General features: G+C 40.2%; 1 protein-coding gene across 4 annotated transcripts; it reads right to left on the bottom strand.

The window, feature by feature from the left end:
* Positions 1–3,464: 3,464 nt before the first annotated feature.
* On the bottom strand, positions 3,465–17,509 carry Nudt12 (nudix hydrolase 12). Of its 4 annotated transcripts, none has more exons than XM_076549743.1 (8): positions 17,385–17,498; positions 14,937–15,144; positions 13,010–13,602; positions 11,932–12,099; positions 10,597–10,710; positions 7,322–7,521; positions 6,238–6,324; positions 3,465–5,935 (listed from the first exon to the last, which is right to left on the bottom strand). In XM_076549743.1, exons 2-8 carry the CDS (start codon positions 15,140–15,142, stop codon positions 5,921–5,923), a joined length of 1,383 nt encoding a protein of 460 aa, XP_076405858.1. In that variant the 5' UTR covers positions 15,143–15,144; positions 17,385–17,498; the 3' UTR covers positions 3,465–5,920. The 4 variants fall into 4 exon arrangements, with proteins under 4 accessions (XP_076405858.1, XP_015859657.1, XP_006985788.1 ...); XM_016004171.3 differs by having other exon boundaries at positions 14,937–15,148; positions 17,385–17,494; XM_006985726.4 differs by lacking the exon at positions 3,465–5,935 and having other exon boundaries at positions 6,072–6,324; positions 14,937–15,148; positions 17,385–17,509.
* Positions 17,510–19,918: the final 2,409 nt, after the last annotated feature.

Raw genomic sequence — 19,918 nt, forward strand, 5'->3', positions numbered from 1 at the left:
ATCATGAAGTTTTCTGGCTGCGCCTCTCTTCCTGCTTCCTGACTGTGGATCAAATGAGACTACCATCCCCCCATTTGGGCCTCCATGTCTCCTGTGCTATGATGGATGGTAGCCTCTTGAGTTAGAAGACAGAGTAAACCTTTCCTCCCTTACCTTGCTTCTAATCAGGTATTTCATCAAAGCAATGAGAAAGCAACTGATAGAAGAGCCATAATGTAACACGCAGAAGCAACATGGAAAGAAAGGTGAAAATCACCTATAGAGCCCAGAAGAGTGTGAAGAAAATGCACACTCTATCTATTAATATCAAAATGTTAGTGATAGCCAAAGTGGCTGGGACCTTAAGAGATTAGTATGGCAAGCCTAGCAATAGGTACAAAACAAATTAAAGGTCTCTCTGGAAGTGGTTATTAGATACCACTAGAGCCACAGTAACGTTGAGGCTTTCAGACATGTATTTTCTCAACACTGCACAGCACACAGAATTCCCACTGGCTTCACAATTACCGTTATACTTCCAGCGGAGCCCTTACCCAGGATGCAGAGGGGATGGCAGTGGTCAGGACCAACCAAGCCCCTGGGGTTTCAATTTGCACATGACTTTGGGGCATCTTTTTAAAATGATGCTTACAATTTTTCAAAAAAACAAAAACCAAAAACCAAAAAATACTCCAAATGAAACAACAAAGAAATGAATTAGCACCGACTAGAATTTTCAATCCTGTTCTACAGACACAAGGAAATCTAACTAAGAAACTGCAGTAAGCTGCTGGGTAAATGGCATTTAAATCACTGTTGTCTCCACTGACAGAGACGACTCCTGCCCTCTGCCACCTGAGTAAATAAATATTTATAAGGCTCTCTACTAAGTCTGCAGGACACCACACTGCTCCCATAGACGACAATTTCAGGCTAGAGTGAAATAGGCCGGTTTAAAAAAAAAAAACAAAAACAACAAAAAAACCTACTGCCTTCCATCAGTTGTTCATTCTCTTCTCTAATACAGGGAAGAGTACCATTTTCAATTTCTACTGCTGGGTGGAAAGTCATCCTGAAATTGAAGCCACTTCCCAGGCTAAGTGGTTGGAAGAAAGTTAATCTGTCAGGACTGAGACAGTAAGTTGGACAAGTATAGTTCCCTTGAGCCACCAGGGGAAGCCAGGGCAGTTTTTTATTCCTTCAGCTGCAGTTTTTCTATCAGACTTCCAGTTAGAAGAAAAAAAAATTCATTAGCAGATAGGTTTATTTTTTCAACTTAAATTTTATGATAAAATTTCATAGCCGCCCCCAATATTCTGGAGAGCATTACTGTCTTGGGACTTGTGAAAAGGAGAAATGTCCATTGATGGTTGCTTTGGGTTTGTTCAGCAGTAAAATGGGAAACATGGTCTGGAAGGAAGGGAAAAAAGTTCACACGGCTCCTCCTACCAATGAAAAGCTGTATATTCCTTCAGTTGTATGCGTGACTAGAACAAGCAACTTCCATGCTGGTCCAGTTAACGTGTCTAGATGTGTACTCAGCAGCTTAAAGTAAATGCTTTCCAAACTTTTCAGGCTGCTGATTGCACATTTTCTTATGTCGTCTTTGACCATTTGTATTTAAACAACAGCAAAGAATGACCTGAAAATCTCTTATGTGTGACAAAAGTCTGTACAAAATTTAGTCAACACTCCAGCGGAGATGGGAATGGGCCAGGAGGCCTCACCTCTCCTGGAGGGGCTACTGGCAGTTACCGTCAGCTGGGGGCGGGGTTGGTGGGTAGGGGGAAGGGAGTGTCATTTTCTTCTGTGGTGTCCTCACGGATATGGTGCCCATTTGCTCTTTAACCCCCTACTCAAGATCATAAGAGCAACTCTAACTACCTCATGGGTCACATGCGGGGCAGCTACCCACCAACCCCACAGTTCCCCAGAGTTTTCTTGAGTTCAAGCAGCAGGAAATATTAGACAGAAGGATTTAGATTGTGGAGATAAACAGATAGAAAATACAGGATATCAGCTTGTTCCAAGGGGTCCTGACTGTCTCTGGCCCAGGGTATTTATAGAAACGCCAAGGGGTGGAGCAAAAGACCTACCCCCCAGCTCAGCCAAGTGCAGACCGTCTCAGACACCTGCACTCAGGCCCGTGGTCCAGTCATCCTCTCTATCTGGACCCACTGGGTAAAGCCACTGGGAAACCTGAAAATGGGCTCCCACAGTCACACACAAACAGAATATGAAAGGAGGAGAAGGATTTGTTGCAAAGATGGGGGTGGTGAAGGAGAGGAACGGGGACAGAAAACAGCCAAAATCCAGTAGAGACACACATGTATGAAACCATCACAAGATTTTAAAACAAAACCAAACAAATCCATGTTCACTTTAGAAGCTGTTGTGATTTCTACCTTAGTATTTGGAGAAGAAGAATACCAAGAATGGTATAGGAGAGGAAAGGTTGCTTTTGGTATTTGTTTTCACAATTACTTCCTGCGGTTCCTGCCTACCCAACAACTTCTGGAAAATACAGGCATTTACTGGCACTGCACAGAACCTCTGCCTCCTCACAGCAGCCTGGCTCTCATATGTCCTTGTAGCATCACAGCTTATACTTTTCCATCTCCTGGGCTCCCCTTTTCCATTCTGTCTTCTCTTCACCGCCAGCTCTAGCTGTATCTTTAGCAGGCTGGCTGATTTTCACAGCAATGCAAGCAGTTACTGCTCTCTGTGTGTCCTGTTACTGTGAACTGAGGCACAGGCTCAGAGGGCGTCCTACCATTGAGTGATAGCCTCACCACTTTCCTTATTTCTCATTTTGAGACAGGGTTTCACTAAGGTGTCCAGCATGCTTTCAAATTCACTCTGTGGTACAGGCGGGTCTTGAATTTGCAATCCTCCAGCCTCAGGCCTGATTGTCAGGAATTATAGGCTTGCTTTGCTGGGTCAGGCTCTGAGCTTCGATTCAGCACCAACTATAAATATGCAAAAACTTAAAAAATGCAAATATTGACCATAGTGGACAAGTAATTAAGATCGACTGTGCTACAAAAACAGCTTCAAATCTGAAGATTTTAGTAACCAATGACTTAAGTACATGCAAGCCCACCTGTTGGTACATTATACCACAAACTATAAAACTTAAGATTCAAACAGAATTTTTTGTTTTTTAAATGCTTGTGTTCAAACCCAGTGCCTTGGAGGCATTACACAAGTATATTACCACTGGGCAACAACCCTGCACCAAATCAAAATTTTAATTCTTTCATTAGGTAAAATTAGAAACACCCGTAATCCAAGAACTCTATAGTTGAAGAACTCAAGACTGTAATTTTGAGTCTTTCTTGAGATATAATGAAACTGCAGCTCAAAAAAAAAAAAAAAAAAAAAGAAAGAAAAAGAAAAGGAAAAAACAATCTTCCACATACATGATACAGGCTAAAATTTCTATTTGTGTCAAAGAAATTCATCAAAACATTAAAAACACATAATACACAAAGAGAATATATTTAAATTCATTATTACATTGATTTCCATTGGAATACCTGTGTGACATTCGCCCCTCTAGAACTGGTTAAGATAGCAATCACTACTATTTACATCTATCTTCATCTCCCCAAGGTCACAACTTAGGAATGACTATTAAAAACAATCATTTATTCACTGATTTTCCACAAGTACAGAAAGAAACTGAAACTAAAATCTATACATTTTGACGTTTGTATTTTACTTTGCTTTTTAACACTAAGGGTATTGGAGTCCACAGGTACTAAAAAGCACATTTGGAACAAAAAATGAGCTTCAGTCGATCATATTTCATAATAATCAAAGTATATTATTTTAATATAGTTATATAGCTCCAACATACCATGTATGTCAATGTCCTGTATAGGCTTTGGTTTGATCTAAGGTTCTGATTCTAAGAAGCTTTCATTAACTCGGCAATAGTACTCATTAGTGAAATCAATTCTCTGAGAAAGTTATATTTAGGTTAAAAAATTTTTAAGTACTATACCTAAAATTTGAATTAACAGCATTTGATAGCTAAGTTAATTCTTCCTATTTTCCCTCCTTTTAACCTATTCACTGTGTGTGTGTAGGCCAGAGGTGGAAATAAGATGTCTTCTTCATTCACTCTATTTATGCGTCTCTGTCTTATGGAAACATGCATGCAGGTGCCTGAGGATCCAGAAGATGGTGCTGGATGCTGTGGAGTTGGAAGTGGTTGTGACCTGCCTGAGGAGGATCATGGAACCAAACTCTGGTCCTTTCCAAGAGTGGAAAGTGCTCTTCATCACTGAACCATCTCCAGCCTTCCGCCTTGTGTTTTGAGACAAGGTCTCTCAGTGAGTTTACTGATTCGTTAGACTGACTGGACAAACCCCCAGACACTCATGCCTCTGCCTCTTTAAACCGGGGACTCGATATTTATGTCTCTGAAGGCACTTTCTTAAATGGGTGCAGAGGACCTGAACGGAAGTCTGCATGCTCGCATAGCAAACACCTTAATGCCTGAGCCATTTTTCTAGCCCCCCATTTCACAGATGCTTTGGGTAATGGCTTCTGTTTCTTATTCCAGGGAAAATCTAGTTCTTAGGTGCATACTATAAACTGCTGCGATTATTATGTTCAATATTTATTGTGCCTAAAGTCTCTTCAACTTTGAATAGACCAGCAAAGAGGTAAAATACATACATTTATGTAGTTAAAGCAACTGCAGAACATACATTTATATAGTTAAAACAACTGCAGAACAGCCAAGTAAAATATATGTGTCTATATGGTAAAACTGGGAAATACTGCAATTACTTTCTCTAGGGTCTAAGCAATTCAATTCTAAAGAATACTAATTAAGGGTGCTTAGGATGCGATGAAATTAGGTCAAAGCCAAGATATCATATTTCAGTGTAATGAATACTGATGGTAATTATTATATATTCTTTGCCAAAAAATACATAATACATCCCTCATCACAAAATTAAATAAAGCTAATGCTTTATTTAATATGCAAATATACTTGAGATTTAGTTTCTGACCTTCATAAAATGTTAATGTCCAGTAGAAAATTGTGTGGTGATATTTTATCTGTGTCCCCCAATAAAGTTTATCTGAGGCTCAGAGGAAAAAGCCAGCCACTATAGTAAACATAGAAGTCAGGCAGTGGGTAGCATACGCCTTTAATCCTATCACTCAGGAGGCACAGATTCCCTCTGGATCTCTGTGAGTTCAAGGCCACCCTGGGAACAGAGGCAGGCATGGTGGCACACACCTTAATTCCAACACTAGTTAACCATATAGGTCTGGAGGTCTGTACAGACAGGCAGGAAGTGACAGAACCGGGCAGGAAGAGGAAGTGATATAGCTAGGTAAAGAGGAAATGAGATGGCAGAACAGAAAGGCACATAGGCATGGGCATACAGGAAGTAGGTCTCTTTGGCAGAGGATCTCCAAGCGGGTAAGAACATGGCTTCTTTCTGCTTTTCTGATCTTTCAGCTTTTCACCCCAATATCTGGCTTTGGGGTTTTTATTTAATAAGACCTTTTAAGATTCACGTTACAATATTGGAGAAACTTCATTTGACTTAATAACAGCTTTAAGTATACATAAAACAGACAGATGTAGCAGTTAGCTTTGGATTTAACAGTGAGGTCCCAGAGACAATGGCGTGCATGTGTTCTTTAGTTCTCTACCCCTGACTGTTGTAGTCTGAGATCAGTGATGGGTAAGTTGGTAAAAGGATATCATTCTTAACACTAGTCAGATTAAACTCAAAGTGACACTCTACAGTACCACCAATAGCACAAGAGGCCAGGAGAACAGTAGTGAGACAACAAAATATAGGCTGAAGCCCAACATTCATTAACGTTATTTTGACACATTTCTCCAATACTGAATCTAGTCTTTACAAGAGATGGATTCATGTTCATCCCATTTCTGGAGCACACTTCATTCCAACATGATCTGTTTTGGTAGAAATATAGTTAGTCTCATGAGATAAAATTGTGAAGCACAACAAAAATGTTCACAGGCTGACTCTAAATTTAAGAAAATCTAAGCCACCATTCTAATTTATAAAATATGAATTTTGTAGTTAATAATGGAAAGAACACTTAAAATATTTTTGAGGTCCCCAAATTTTATGTTATAAGATTTAAAGATCAACAAATATATCTAATCTTACTTGAGAAATAAGTAGCATTACAATTAAATAATACTCCAACAGATGCTAGCATTTTTCATTAGAGATTGGGGTTCATTCTAACCCAGTGTTTGATTAACTGATGTGCAATTGCTCGGCTCGGTGGTACAAAGAATGCTTGCTGCTTCCCTTTGGTAAGAACATCCATAACCTAAAACATAATCAGAAGACAACGCATTAGTAGAGCAGCTAATGCTGCATCTCCAATTGCTTTGGTGAATCAGTGTTTCGGTTGTCAAACGTTCCAGGAAGGCATGTCAAAACAAGGCCATGAATAAAAGCAAAATATATCTTCTGCATTTAACTTCAAGGTGAAGTTAACTTTTTGGTATTGATTCCTTTTCCACAATTCCTATAAAATACTACATTGTGTCCTTTTTTTTTTTTTTCTATACAAAATTTGGGCTTTGTAAAACAAAACAAAACAACAACAAAAACAAAAAGGAGTCCCAAACCAGTCCATTAATTTATCTCTTTTACTTAGGGATGTAATTTTGAAAAGTTCTCATGAATATATAGTATAACATATTTATGCATTTAATAACATCTATGTCTTTCTTGCCCTTCAGTATATTTCTTTCTTCCTTTACTTTCTACTTATTTTCATATATATATATATATATATATATATATATATATATATATATTTAAAGATGGAGTCTCACTATACAGTCCAGGCTGGCCTGGGACTCATTATATATTGTACTCAGACTCTTGGCTATCCATACGCTTTGGCATCATCTTTATACATACATAAGAACTTCAAAAACTTCAAGCATTTTTACTGATTTTTGAGAGCTATTTGCTTTAATGTAAATATCTGAGATTAATATTTGTTATGTCTGAACTAATATAAATACTTTGAGCTCACTAACAGAAATTATCCTTCATTCACCAGCCAGTATAAAATGTGAAAATTGGAATGGCACGGATTCGTCATTCTAGGAGAATCTCTCAGAATGAGTCAAACAGGACACATCAGCAACACACATTTTTTATATGAAATCATCAATTACATTATAATCCATTCATAACGAAAGGGCTGCAGCCACTCATTCAACTTGCTGGAATATGCTTCCTTGCTGCATGCCCAAACCAATACTATCAGGGAGCAATCGATATAATAAGGAAATGAGATTGAACTTTACCTGTTCTCTGGTGAACCATCGGGCATCTTCTATTTCATTCTTGTCAACTTTAATTTCTGTAGACACTGCCACAGCTAAACAACCAATCATTAAGGAGGAGGGCATTGGCCATGGCTGACAAGAGACATACTGAACATGGCCAACTTTGACTCCACTTTCCTCCTCCACTTCTCTCCGCACGGCATCTTCTATTGTCTCCCCTAATCAGAAGAGGCAAAAGAACAGCAGCAGCTCAACATGACTTGGACACTGGGAGCTCCAAACAGGGCAGACATTTGGAAACCGCTCTGGAGAGAGCCCCCATTCAGTGAATGCTAATTCTAGACTGGAAGTGGAAAAAAGCCTTACATTTGGAAGTCTGTGGCCACAAATAGAATAGCAAAATGCCAACAATCAACTTCCGTTTCTTAAAAGCCCCAATTTGGCAGTTCTGTAAAAAAAATAATTACAAAATCTGCAACTATCTATCACATACTCCTGACTAAACATTATTAAAGATGTTATTACCTCATGCATCACTATTCATGAGCATTTTTTCGTGAGTTTGATAAATGGTTAGTTTTGCCCTCCAATAAAAATCATCTTTTATTTTATTCTGAGATGGGGTCTTATGAAGCTCATGTTGGCTTTGAACTTGCTATGTAGCTGAGGTTCTCCTTCATCCATAGATTCTAGAGCCTCCACTTCACAAGAGTTGGGGTTGCAGACAAGTATGTACTATGACACCCAGCTTCCATCAAAACCTTGAAATTCAAATCACAATGGATTCTTTCTAAATATTGTTTTATTTGTGAATAAATGTTCTGGGTTTGTCGCAGCTTCAAATAATAAAAAGATATTAAGTAGAATTAATTTGGATGTTTAGAAGTTTTAAAATTTAGAAGTATTTAATGAAACATATTTTTAAATACAGCTCCCCCCAATTGGGTTTCTCTGTGTAGTTTTGTTGCCTATTCTGGATCTTTCTCTGTAGACCAGGATGGCCTCGAACTCACAGAGATCCGCCTGCCTCTGCCTCCTGAGAGCTGGGATTAAAGGCGTGCGCCACCGCCGCCTGGCTTAAATACAGCTTTTATTTCAAATAAGTTGATGCATTCTCTATACGTAAGTTCTTGTATTTATTACACAAAATACACAGTTAAAATAAGCCATAGACTAGTTGAAAAGATTTGCCAGACCTTAAATGCCTAAAATCAATTTTAACTAAGGCTAAGAAACGGAAACAAAATTGACAAAGAATACAACCATCTACACAGAAAAGAAAAGGAATACTGGATATGAAATACACATTTGACAATGATGTTCCATCAGCAGAGCAATGGCCACCCACGAGGAATGACACACCACTTCTTACCTCTCTGAAGGACAATCTATAATTTGAAACCCCAGGCTGGGCCTGGTAGCACTTGCCTATAATCCCAGGATGTGGTAAGCCAAGGCAAGAGGATAAATTGGAAGTTTAACTGAGCAATAGAGCAAACACTCTTTCAAAGTGTGAAAATTCCAAATTGTGAAAAGTCCACAATTTGGTGGTAAAGATGTGGACTAATGTAACATTCACGTATTGTTGGTTGGGGGTGTGAGTTATCAGGGAAAACTTAGAGGCGCTTGGCAACATTTCGTAAAGTTTAATATGTTAATATATGCAGTGACAGTTCTACTCTATATATACACCTGAAATAGCTCTTGCAAACGTACATAAAGAGAGGAACAAAAATACTACATACAGTAATGTTTTCAATAGTCAAAATCCTGAAATAAATTAAATATCCACAGAACAGATGAATATACACCAGAAAGTTAATGTGTGAAATACTACTTAGTAGTTTAAAATGGCTTACACTTTAAAAAAATATTCACTTTTTCATTATGTTTTGGTTATATTCTTTCTTCTTCCCCATTCTTACCAGATCCTCATCATCTACTTATCCACCTAATTTCATGTCCTCCCTCTCTTGAAAAAACAAAAAACAAAACAACAACAAAAAATAAAAACAGACGAACTAAGGAGGGGGAAGAAGAAAAAAAGCAGGAGGAGGAGGAGGAGCAGGAGAAGGAGGAGCAGGAGGAGGAGGAGCAGGAGGAGGAGGAGGAGGAGGAGGAGGAGCAGGAGGAGGAGGAGGAGGAGGAGGAGAAAAGAAATACCAAAACAAAACAAAAACACATGGAGTCAGTTTTGTGTTGGCCAATTATCCCTGGGAATGGGACTTGTCCTAGAGTGTGGTTGATAGTCTGTGACACTCCATTGGAGAAAACTGATTTTCCCTTTCACAGAAGGTATCTATTGCAAATAATGTTCTTTATGTCCACACCCACTTCTTGGTGCAACATGGTGATTAGGAGCAAGGACTCGGAAGTGGAATCGCCTGGGTTTGAATCCCTTCTCTAGCACTGTGATTTGGGACAAGTCACACAGTCCTTGTGCCATAGTGCCCTCACCTGTGAAAGCCTTGTAAAAGGATCACAAGATTTAATGTGGGCAAGCTTCCCGCTGAGTGCCATGCTTACTATTATAATTACCCAACAGTGCAAACTAACACTGTATGTTGAGATTAAACTTTGCTAATCCAGATATCCATTCACTTACTCTGGGATACCTAATAAAATCCTATTACATGTGAGGCATTGGCTCTGACTGTTTGATGTGTAAAAACGGATGAAAGAGAACATTTTATCTCACAGAACTGATGTGCTACTAAAGTCGATAATCTATACAGTATATATGTATTATAAGGTGGTGTTGATCATTGTAGGGAAAAGTCAGGCCAGATGCCTAGGATTGTGACTGCAGGTATGGGGGCTAAGGACAATGACACAACCCTTAGAAAGGATGGCACTTACATCTAGCACTGAAGAGAGGTTTAAGCCACCTGTTTTGCTGGTCAAAAAGTAATATGTGACAAAGCATATACTAAATTAAAAAAGATACCTTACTTGTAAAAATTTGAAAAGATACAATGCTTAAATTTTGTGATTAAAATATTATTTAAAACATTTTGGGGTTGGCCAGATGGTTTAGCAGGCAAAGGCATTTGCCACCGAGCTGGACAACTTAAACACACATGGGCCACACATGGTTAAGAAAGAGAAAACTGACAGAGTTGCTGTCTGTCTTTAACAGTGCACACCCTCATATATGCATACATACGTGCATACACTAAAGACAACGTAGTAAACATTTAAATGTCTCCATTTTATAGCATCGTATTTATTGGAGACTATATCTCATATGTGATCTGATTCAAAATTCTAAAAATTATTCAGAAAAGGCTTACCAGGTTCAATAAATCCAGCGAGACAAGTAAACATGCCTGGGGGAAATCGCTTTTGCCTGCCTAAAAGACATTTGGTTCCATCTGGATGGATAACCTGCATGATTACTACTGGATCTGTTGAAAAAACAAAAACAAAAACAAAAAACCAGACACACAAGTAACAGGAAATACAATTAGACTCATTATGCAATAATAATATTCAGGTATATCTCACAAGAAGACAATTCTTGTTTACATATGGCACCTCCTTTTTGCTCTGTGCTTGACAAATATCTGAGAAATTGCATAGAATACTTTTAGTAAGTGAAAGGAAGATGGGTTTTGCCATCCTTACTTCCAATCTGAGCAATATTTACTCTGTACTTAGGGTACACTAGGCACATTGAAAAATTCAAATTTTACTAAAAAAAAATACAGTAAATTGCTTTCGCCCTTTCATACCAATCCTCAATAAAATGCTTTTAAAAGTGAGCATGGCTCCTTAGTTAGCTTTGACTCACTAAAATAACAACACCACTTAGGTAACAGTTAATCTTTCTAGCAGTCACTAACTTAAAACACCCTCCTCACCAGATCCTGAGGAGAGCCAGGAACTAAGTTCCTTAGCAAGGAAACAGACAGCCATGAACTCGCCACTTCCTCCCTGAGACTCCATCAGGGACTGCCAAGTCAGTCTACTTCCCTTGTAATTTTAAGGGCTAGATTATGGAATTTCTCGAGCTAGAGCAGAAACACAGCAGCAATTAGGAGGACTGTTATAACCACAAGACTGGGTAATGGCTCCAACAGGAACAGAGCACTGGAGACCTTATTATTCCTGCGTCAAGAGGAGTCGCGCTGACTAGCTTTGAAATGAAGCATCCCAACACAGCAAATTCATGAACTGATTAAACTAAAGGTAAGACACGACTCATCGAGAACAATGCAGTCTTTTACTGAATAACCACGACATACATTCAATAAAAATGTAAACATTTCAGTTCCTTGAAAACTTTCTCTCCAGACTATCTTCTGACCCAAGATTCCAGGTAGCTGAGATTTCATTATCAAAAACCAAACAACCCTAACCACCCCCCCCCCCAAAAAAAACCAAACCAAAACATAAAAAGGCTTGGGGTTGCAGAGGCAGCTCAACAGTGAAGAGTGCTTGCTGCTCTTAGAACCAGAGTTCATAGCCTGCCACCCACACTGGGCAGTTCTCAGTGAATTATGACTTCAGCTCAATAGGATGACACTCTCTTCTGGTCTATAGGGCACCTGCACACACATGTTCACACCTATATACATACATATATACACACACACACACACACTTTAAAAAAAGAAAAGCCTTACCAACTCTTGGATAAGATGTATTGTGGACGCCATGGAGACTAGGGCAGTTTTCTCTTAAACACACTCTTTTATAGCCACCTTCTTCGATTTTGGTTGCGCTGCCACAGGTTGGACAGAACTTGTATCGACTATGCCAGGCAAGAACAGATCTCGCTTGAGCTACGACCCCTTTTAAAAAAAGTATGAGAAGTTTTATTTCCATGCAAACTGGAATAATATGTAGGTACAATGCTTTGAAAGCTACAATAGGCACATACATTGTTTTCTGAATAGCTGCTTGACCAATAGCTTTTGTATTTATTTTTATGGTGTATCATTATTATTAATTTTTATATTTTGTTTTTAAACACTTTATTGTAATAATATCACAAATAAAATGATCACATAGCTAGGTTATGGTAGCCATTCAAAAAAAGCTACTTTTACTTTCAACTTAATTTTCAATATAACAAGTGAAAATCTATGTTCATTACCACTATTCTAATCTGCTTTCTTTCTGCTAGGCCACTGCAGGAACTATTCCACTCTTAATAAGGCACCTGTCTCCACTCTACCTATTTATCTAAAATTCATGCTTGAAGAAGTAGCTAGCATTAACCTTGTTTTTTTTATAACACACACAAACACACAAATACACACATAAAAACACACACAATATGTGGGTGGGCAGAGGGAGGCACTATTCCTGTAGCAGCAATAAATGGGCATTTAGAATAAAACTCTAGTTGTTTTTCCTTTTTTATATGATATTAAAAAGCCCACCAACAGAAAACAAAACAGCTGAGGTCTTTGGCATCATGTTCAAAGTACTACAGGGGCTCAGAGGTTAAGAAGAATTAAACAAAACCATCACACATGGAGGTCCACTCTAAGGAAACTATCTTGGCTGACTAATGCCAAGTGTCTCCGAGTGCCAGCTTGAGGGAGTTCTCATGTTTACTGCTCACAGGCATGTGCCACCCAGACGACACACACACACACACACACACACACACACACACACACACACACACACACCCCTCCATACTTGCTTTAAAAACCAGACCGTTATCGACAGAGAAACATTTCCTTTCCTCACCGGCTTCTTTTTCTTTCAACTGCAAAAGAGCTGGCATCGGAGGGTGAAGAAAATAACAATTTTCATGTCTTTGCTTAAACTCTTCGGCGGCAACAGGTTCTATACCGAGAGCAAACCAAGCCACCAAACCATCCTCGTCCTCCACCGGGACTCCTCCGGCATAATTGTGCGATCCCTTCCGCCGCATCTCAAGTTCTACTCCAAGGAACACCAAGGTGACCGTCTCAGGCTGAGCCAAGTAATCCCTCACATCCGTGTAGTTCAGCTGGCAGAGCTTGACTTCCGGCTGCTGCGAACTCTCTTTATTGCCACCCAGAGTGACCAGGGGGTTTAAGTCTGAGAAAAGGACATAGACTGTGGCCGGGTGGCTCTCCTTAGCCTGCAGCCAGTCAGAATTGTTTCTTTTGTCACTTTTCCGGTCCAGTAGTGTTCTGCTAAAATAATTTTCACATTCGTCTACTTCATTGGTTAGGAACCAAGGCTTCTTCCCACCTTTTGCGTTAGCTAACATGTTAGCTATATGCTTATAACCCCAAAATACAGCGATATCCAGCGCAGTTTGCCTTGATTTATTGACAAGTGATCTGTCACATCTAGACAGAAGAAAGAAAAAAAAATGGAAAGGAAAATCAAATGAGAAGTAAAGCTTTTCTCTTGTATTTTACTAAAATGCATAACCCCACTATTGAATGTGTGTATGTGCTTTTTTTCCCCATCGTTTGGTTCATAGCTCACTACTAAAGCTTAAAAGAATCATGTAACAATTGTAAGAAATGAAAGGTTAATGATAGTAGACATCTAAATAAAATGAAAACGTGTCTCTATATGCCATAAAGAAATGCAAACACTCTAAATACTCCATGGTAGCCATAATGAGACTCACACTTTGCTTTGTTTTTCGAGATAGGGTTTCTCTGTGTAGCTTTGCGCCTTTCCTGGAACTCACTCTGTAGCCCAGGCTGGCCTCAAGACTCACATTTTTTATTTAGAAGAAAGGCATTAAACTCCCCATGGACATTCTTTTTGACAAAGTATGAAGGGTTACCTTATCAACTAAGGAAGTTATTTCTCCAATGTAGCTCAGAGCTAGAGGGCTTGCCTGATATGCATGAAGACTTATGTTCAATTCCTAACACTGACCAAAAAAAAAAAAAAGTTGCTTTAGTGAGAAATTAGGCTATCTTTCATATGATAAACCGAGCAATGAGCTATTTACTAGCCAATCAATATAAACCTATCAGCCAGGCGGTGGTGGTGCACGCCTTTAATCCCAGCACTTGGGAGGCAGAGCCAGGCGGATCTCTGTGAGTTTGAGGCCAGCCTGGGCTACCAAGTGAGTCCCAGGAAAGGCGCAAAGCTACACAGAGAAACCCTGTCTCAAAAAACCAAAAAAAGAAAAAAAAATCTACAGAAAAATGTGTGTTGTTGGTTGTGTTTTGGCTCTTTGGGGGGGCCCACCATCCCACGGAGGCTTATTCTTAATTATGAATGCCTGCCCTTAGCTTGGCTTGTTCCTTGTCAGCTTTTCCTAACTTAAATTAGCCCACTTGCCTTTTGCCTTTCTCTATTTTTGTATACCTTTTTTTTTCTTACTCCGTTGCTGGTTGTGTAGCTGGGTGACTGGCCCCTGATGTCCTCCTCTTTCTCTAGCTCCTAGATCTCTCCTCTCCCAGATTTCTCCTTCTTTATATTCTCTCTGCCTGCCAGCCCCGCCTAACCTTTCTCCTGCCTCTATTGGCCATTCATCTCTTATTAGACCATCAGGTGTTTTAGACAGGCACAGTAACACAGCTTCACAGAGTTGAACAAGTGCAACATAAACAAAAGTAGCACAGCTTAAAATAATATTCCCCAACAAATTGAAAGGACACAATAGCAGAAATTAAAGCACAAACCCTTTTAGGTGGTACAGCCCTAAGACGTTTACCCTTTCTCAAGCAGAAGCTGGACAATATCAGGGTGCCCATTCCTTGCAGCATACATTAAGGCAGTCCAGCCATTTTCGGAGGCTGAGTTGAGAAGAGATGGAGAATGACTGAGTATCCCTGCCAACTTGGCAACATCCCCTTCTGCAGCCGAACAGTGGAGTTCAGAAATTATTTCCTGTTTTGGATTTCTTGTTATGGACGACATTTCTTCCTTAAACCAAAAAAAAAAAAAAAAAAAAAAAAACCGAAACAAGAAAAACCTTATTTGCAGTTGCTTTTTGCATGAGTGGATGAACATTATTTAAGTGCTAATCTTGGAAAAACAGTACGTTTCCAAACCAATACACCTGTCAAAAGATAATTCATAGTCAACTGTTATTGCCATACAGATTTAGAAGTTGTTATCAGTTGAGAATTATAATTCAATATGTGCCCAAGAGCAGGTTCACAGAATAACAAAAGAGCTCTGGTAATAGAGGTGAGGAGCTTAGAATGGTAGGAGCGCAGTAAGAACACAAAAAGATATCTGCTGTGGATATCTTTCTGTATGAAGTACAGAAGAACAGGGCAGGAGCCCGGAGGAAAGAGGGTTAAAACAGACGTTAGAGGCAGATGTTTCGGCAGATGATACGTACATCCTATCCTATGTCATAGATGTCACCTCGAAACGAAATTATGGCTCTACAGTTATTCAAGAGCTTTTAAAACTTCACATGAAAACAATTTACTGGTTAACCTTACATAATTAATTTTGCAATCCATATGGTACCGAGTTTTCATGGTGTGAGGTAGACTAGATCAGGACTGATTTTCATCCCTGGATAATTCATGACTCAGCACCGTTCTTGAAATTATCTTTGTCTCATTGCACTGCATGGTTATCCTTGTCACAAATGAGATGACAACGCATTTTTGTATCTGTGGTTGGATACACGTTTTGTTGGCCACTCTACAGTCCTTAAAGCAGTTTTTAAAATGATTAACCTTGTCTGCCTTGGTCTTCTGTTTTGTTGTAAACAAAGCAAAGTCATGGTTCTTAATTTGTAGTTCTTAATTTGTAGTCCTGAGTGATGTTAAAAAAATTAGCTTGAAAATCGTTCATGTTTCAACTATCTGTTAACTACAAAATATTCTTTCCTTTTTCTTAGTACTACTGCAAGTTCAACCCAGAGTCTTGTCTCTTGGATTTCAAAACAGCAATCTGTTTAGCAATAGTTAAATCTGCAGTGTAGTCTGCACAGAGTTGAGGAAAATGATAGGTCAAAGATTAACTTTTTGATCTGGCATCTGCTTTCCTGATTGTGTCTTCCATTATTTATAAATAGTTTAAAACTGTTCAAGGGAACCCAAAAAACTTGCTTAAAATATGTTCGCAAATGAAATCAGGTGTAACTTGGCTGATTTATTGTACTTATTTTCCCATTTTTTTCATATTGAAGTTTTAAAATACTTTAAAACATTGTAGCCACGGCAGTAATAACCCAGGACTTTATTTTGAAGCGCTGCTATGTGTCTTCCAAACTCCCTTTCTCTTAAATCAGATCCACAAACTCCTGTTACACAGCTTTGAGAACTTCAAAGGAAGTTCACGTTGACTGCTTCACTGTTCTCTGTTCAGAGGTCATGATTTCAGAGTTCACGGTCACTCCCTCACTGTCCTCATAGATCACCCGGGGTGACTGCAACATTGGTCATCCAAGCATGGGTCATACACTACCATCAATGCAATACGTAGGCACAAAACATTCTCTGGACTAAGACGTGAAAAAAATAAGCCCCCTGTCCTTTAGCGTTCTCAACACCAAAATCATTTAGAAAAACTGCCAGGATTCCTTCCAGGGAAGGCAGATGCACTACCTGTAAATTATTTCTTATTGACAGGTCCTGTGGAGGGATAAAGCCTTGCTCCTGCTTTCCAAGGCTATTCGGAGAGGACCATCTGAAGAGACGAGTTTTAAAGGAACCAGATCTTAACCAAACCAACATCCATTTTTACTCATAAGTAACCCGGGGCCCTAGACCTGCCCAGCATGGCTCTAGCAGGCTATAATAAAGCCTCAGAGTGGACCTGTCAATTAAGCCACCAACCATCCTTTAATAAAACCCACTCGCTGGGCTGTGAAGACCAATTTAACCCATTAAGAGCAAACCCCTCAAGCACGGTCTTTGCATATTGCCAAATGCCTTGAACAGTTATTATTTTTTCTTCTTCTATTGTACGATTCCTTCTTTGAAGGAGAGACACATCCGATGTCGTCTGCTTTACCCCTTAGAAAACTTGGCTGGAGATTTTTAGCAGCTATGGCCCGCAGGCAGCGACAGGTCGGCGTCCCGCGCCTGCGCCCTCTAAGCCCGCGCCAGGCTGCGCCACCAGCCCGCGAGGGACGCCCAGGGACAGCCCGCCCTGGAAGGTCTCGGGGCCGACTGACGCTGCTGAGGCTACTAACCCAAGAGTGACCAGAGAAACCGCAACCGCGATGCAAGACTCCACTGGCAAAGTCAGCTCTCCCAGCTCCCAGGGCTGGAGGTAACCTTCGGGACTTCCGGCGGAGGGCCACCGTCCTCGCACAGCTTTATGGGAGATGTAGTTTAAAGACCATCCACTGTGCCTGGCTGGAGATTGGAGTGGAGTCGGGGTCCGGGTGGGGGCCAGGACTTGTAACTGAAGATGGGCTAATCCTTCCCTCCAGATGGAGGTGTGCAGAGCAAAGTGCTGACGATGTGATAACTAGGTCTGTGGAAATGATCTTGTTTTCCAGTAGTTCTCATCCAGCTCCTGAACTTTGCTTCCTATGATACATTTCACTGCCATTGAGTTTTCTATAGTGTTGTATAAAATGTGGTACAATCTGTTCACACATTAGATTAGAAGCAACCTCGACATCTGTCGATTTATTTTCATCCGATCTATCTTGTTTTCCCACCTTTTTTCATGTTGAAGTTTTCAAATACTTTAAATTAGTATAACAAAACTGTAATCTTTCAGGCCTTTATTCTGAAGCAGTGCTGAGTGTCTTCTAACCTGCCTTTCTCTTAAGTCACTTTCCACAAACTGGACTCTGTAAAAGCCTCGGCACACATTATACGGAAGATGCCACCAGAGTCTGCCTACTTACTGTGTAGTCCTTACAAAGTTGTGTGTGGAGCTTCTACCACACCTCCTGGATTGTAGGTTTACATAAAATAATGCATGAAAAACTCTTGCAACCAGAGCTGACATCCACAACACAATATTGTTGCTTTTCTTAATTTAATTTCCTATGATTTCATCTTCCAAAACCTACAAAAGTTGTGTGACTCTTTGAATAGCTTGCTGTGTAGTGAGTGATCTGCTAATCCCCAAACCAGGGAATTGTACTTGTCGGTCAGCAACACCTGAGGCATATCTCGAGACTGAGCATTGCTTCCTCTGCTTTCCAGCCTCTTTCCCACATTAAGATTGCGTATATCTCTTGACGGTACCTGTGTGATGCTTGAACTGGGACCGAACCCAGAGTCTCATGTGTGCATGGTAAAGATTCTATTAGCAAGCTACAACCTCAGATACTTCCATGACCTGATTTTCCCCTTGTCCTTTGCCTCTCTCTGTGAGTAGTTGTTTTGTGGTGGTTTAAATAAGAATGGCTCCCACAGGTTCATACACTTGAGTCCAGTTGGTAGAACTCATTAGGAAGGATTAGGAGGTATGGCCTTGTTGGAGGACGTGTGTCACTGGAAGTGGGATTTGAAGTGTCAGAAACCCATGCCATTTCCAATTAGCCTTCTCCACCCCCACCTCTGCCTCCTCCCTGCAGAGAAGTATGTAAGCTGTCAGCCGTGGCTCCATTGCCCCACCTGCCTGACTGCTGCCATGCTCTCCACCACGGTGTTCATGGACCCAACCTGCAGAAACTGTTAAGTACCCCCCAATCAACTCTTTCCTCTGTAAGTTGCCTTTGTCATGGTGTTTTGTCACAGCAGTAGAAAAGAAGGAAGGTGGATTATAATTGCCAGACACAGCTATTAGATATTTCCCAATCCCAGGCCCACTCTCCTTCCCCCATCATTTGTTGGTGACAATATCTTTCTTGTAGTTCTTTTTGGAAGCCTCCTCCCCTGAGACTGCTCTGAGAGGATCGATGGCCACCTTTAGGCTCCCTTGTGGACTCCACTCTCAACCTCTTCACTGGATCCATGAATATTTATGGGCTTTGAAGGTCCCCTAAGCGGCTGTTCCAAACCTTCAGGAAAAAACACAAAAACCACACCCTCACTCCAACAATTGCATGGGGAATGAGCCAGACCGTTTTTTCTTCATAGGTTTGCTTCTTGTTTCTTGACAGCCAGTGCTGTTCTGAAGCGGTGACATCATCCTCTGTATGGATTAAGAAATTTAGTGTAAATAAGTCTTCATTTAAAGAACTGGTAGGAGTAGAGAATTCTTCCCATTTTTAGCTTTTCTAATTATTGTTTGAAGCATCCATGGACTATTTCTCCACTGGTCTGTCCCTGTGGGTTGTAAGGAATTCCTGTGTCGTGAACTATTTTATGTTGGGCATGAAAGTTTTGAAATGCACAAGAGTTGAAGCGTGAGCACTGTCTGTCTTGAGGCTCTGTGGACACACCAGCAGTGGGGTGCATTACTTAACTGTTTGCCTAGCCTATTCTCAGGAGAAGGAAAATTCCTTGCATGGAAGAAGAGGCATTTTGACAGTACAGAGCAAGCATGGCTATTGTGAGCTTGTATTAAGGTGGACTACATAGTGGCAGGGAAGCAGAATAGAGACCTCAAAGCCAAGGTATTGTCTTATGTATTAGTGTTAGCCAGTGGTCAGGGAGACCTGAGTGTAAATTAATATGACCAATGTAGCGAGAACTCTGGTGGTGATTCAAGAGTTCCTGAGTCCTGTGGAAAAGATGGTATCACTGTTGATTGTGGGTCCAACAAATATAAGCTGTCTCCAAGGCTGGCATTACTCTCACTACATAGGGGCCATCACTG

This window comes from Peromyscus maniculatus, chromosome 13 (genome assembly GCF_049852395.1).
Source record: "Peromyscus maniculatus bairdii isolate BWxNUB_F1_BW_parent chromosome 13, HU_Pman_BW_mat_3.1, whole genome shotgun sequence".
Classification (NCBI taxonomy): Eukaryota; Metazoa; Chordata; class Mammalia; order Rodentia; family Cricetidae; genus Peromyscus; species Peromyscus maniculatus.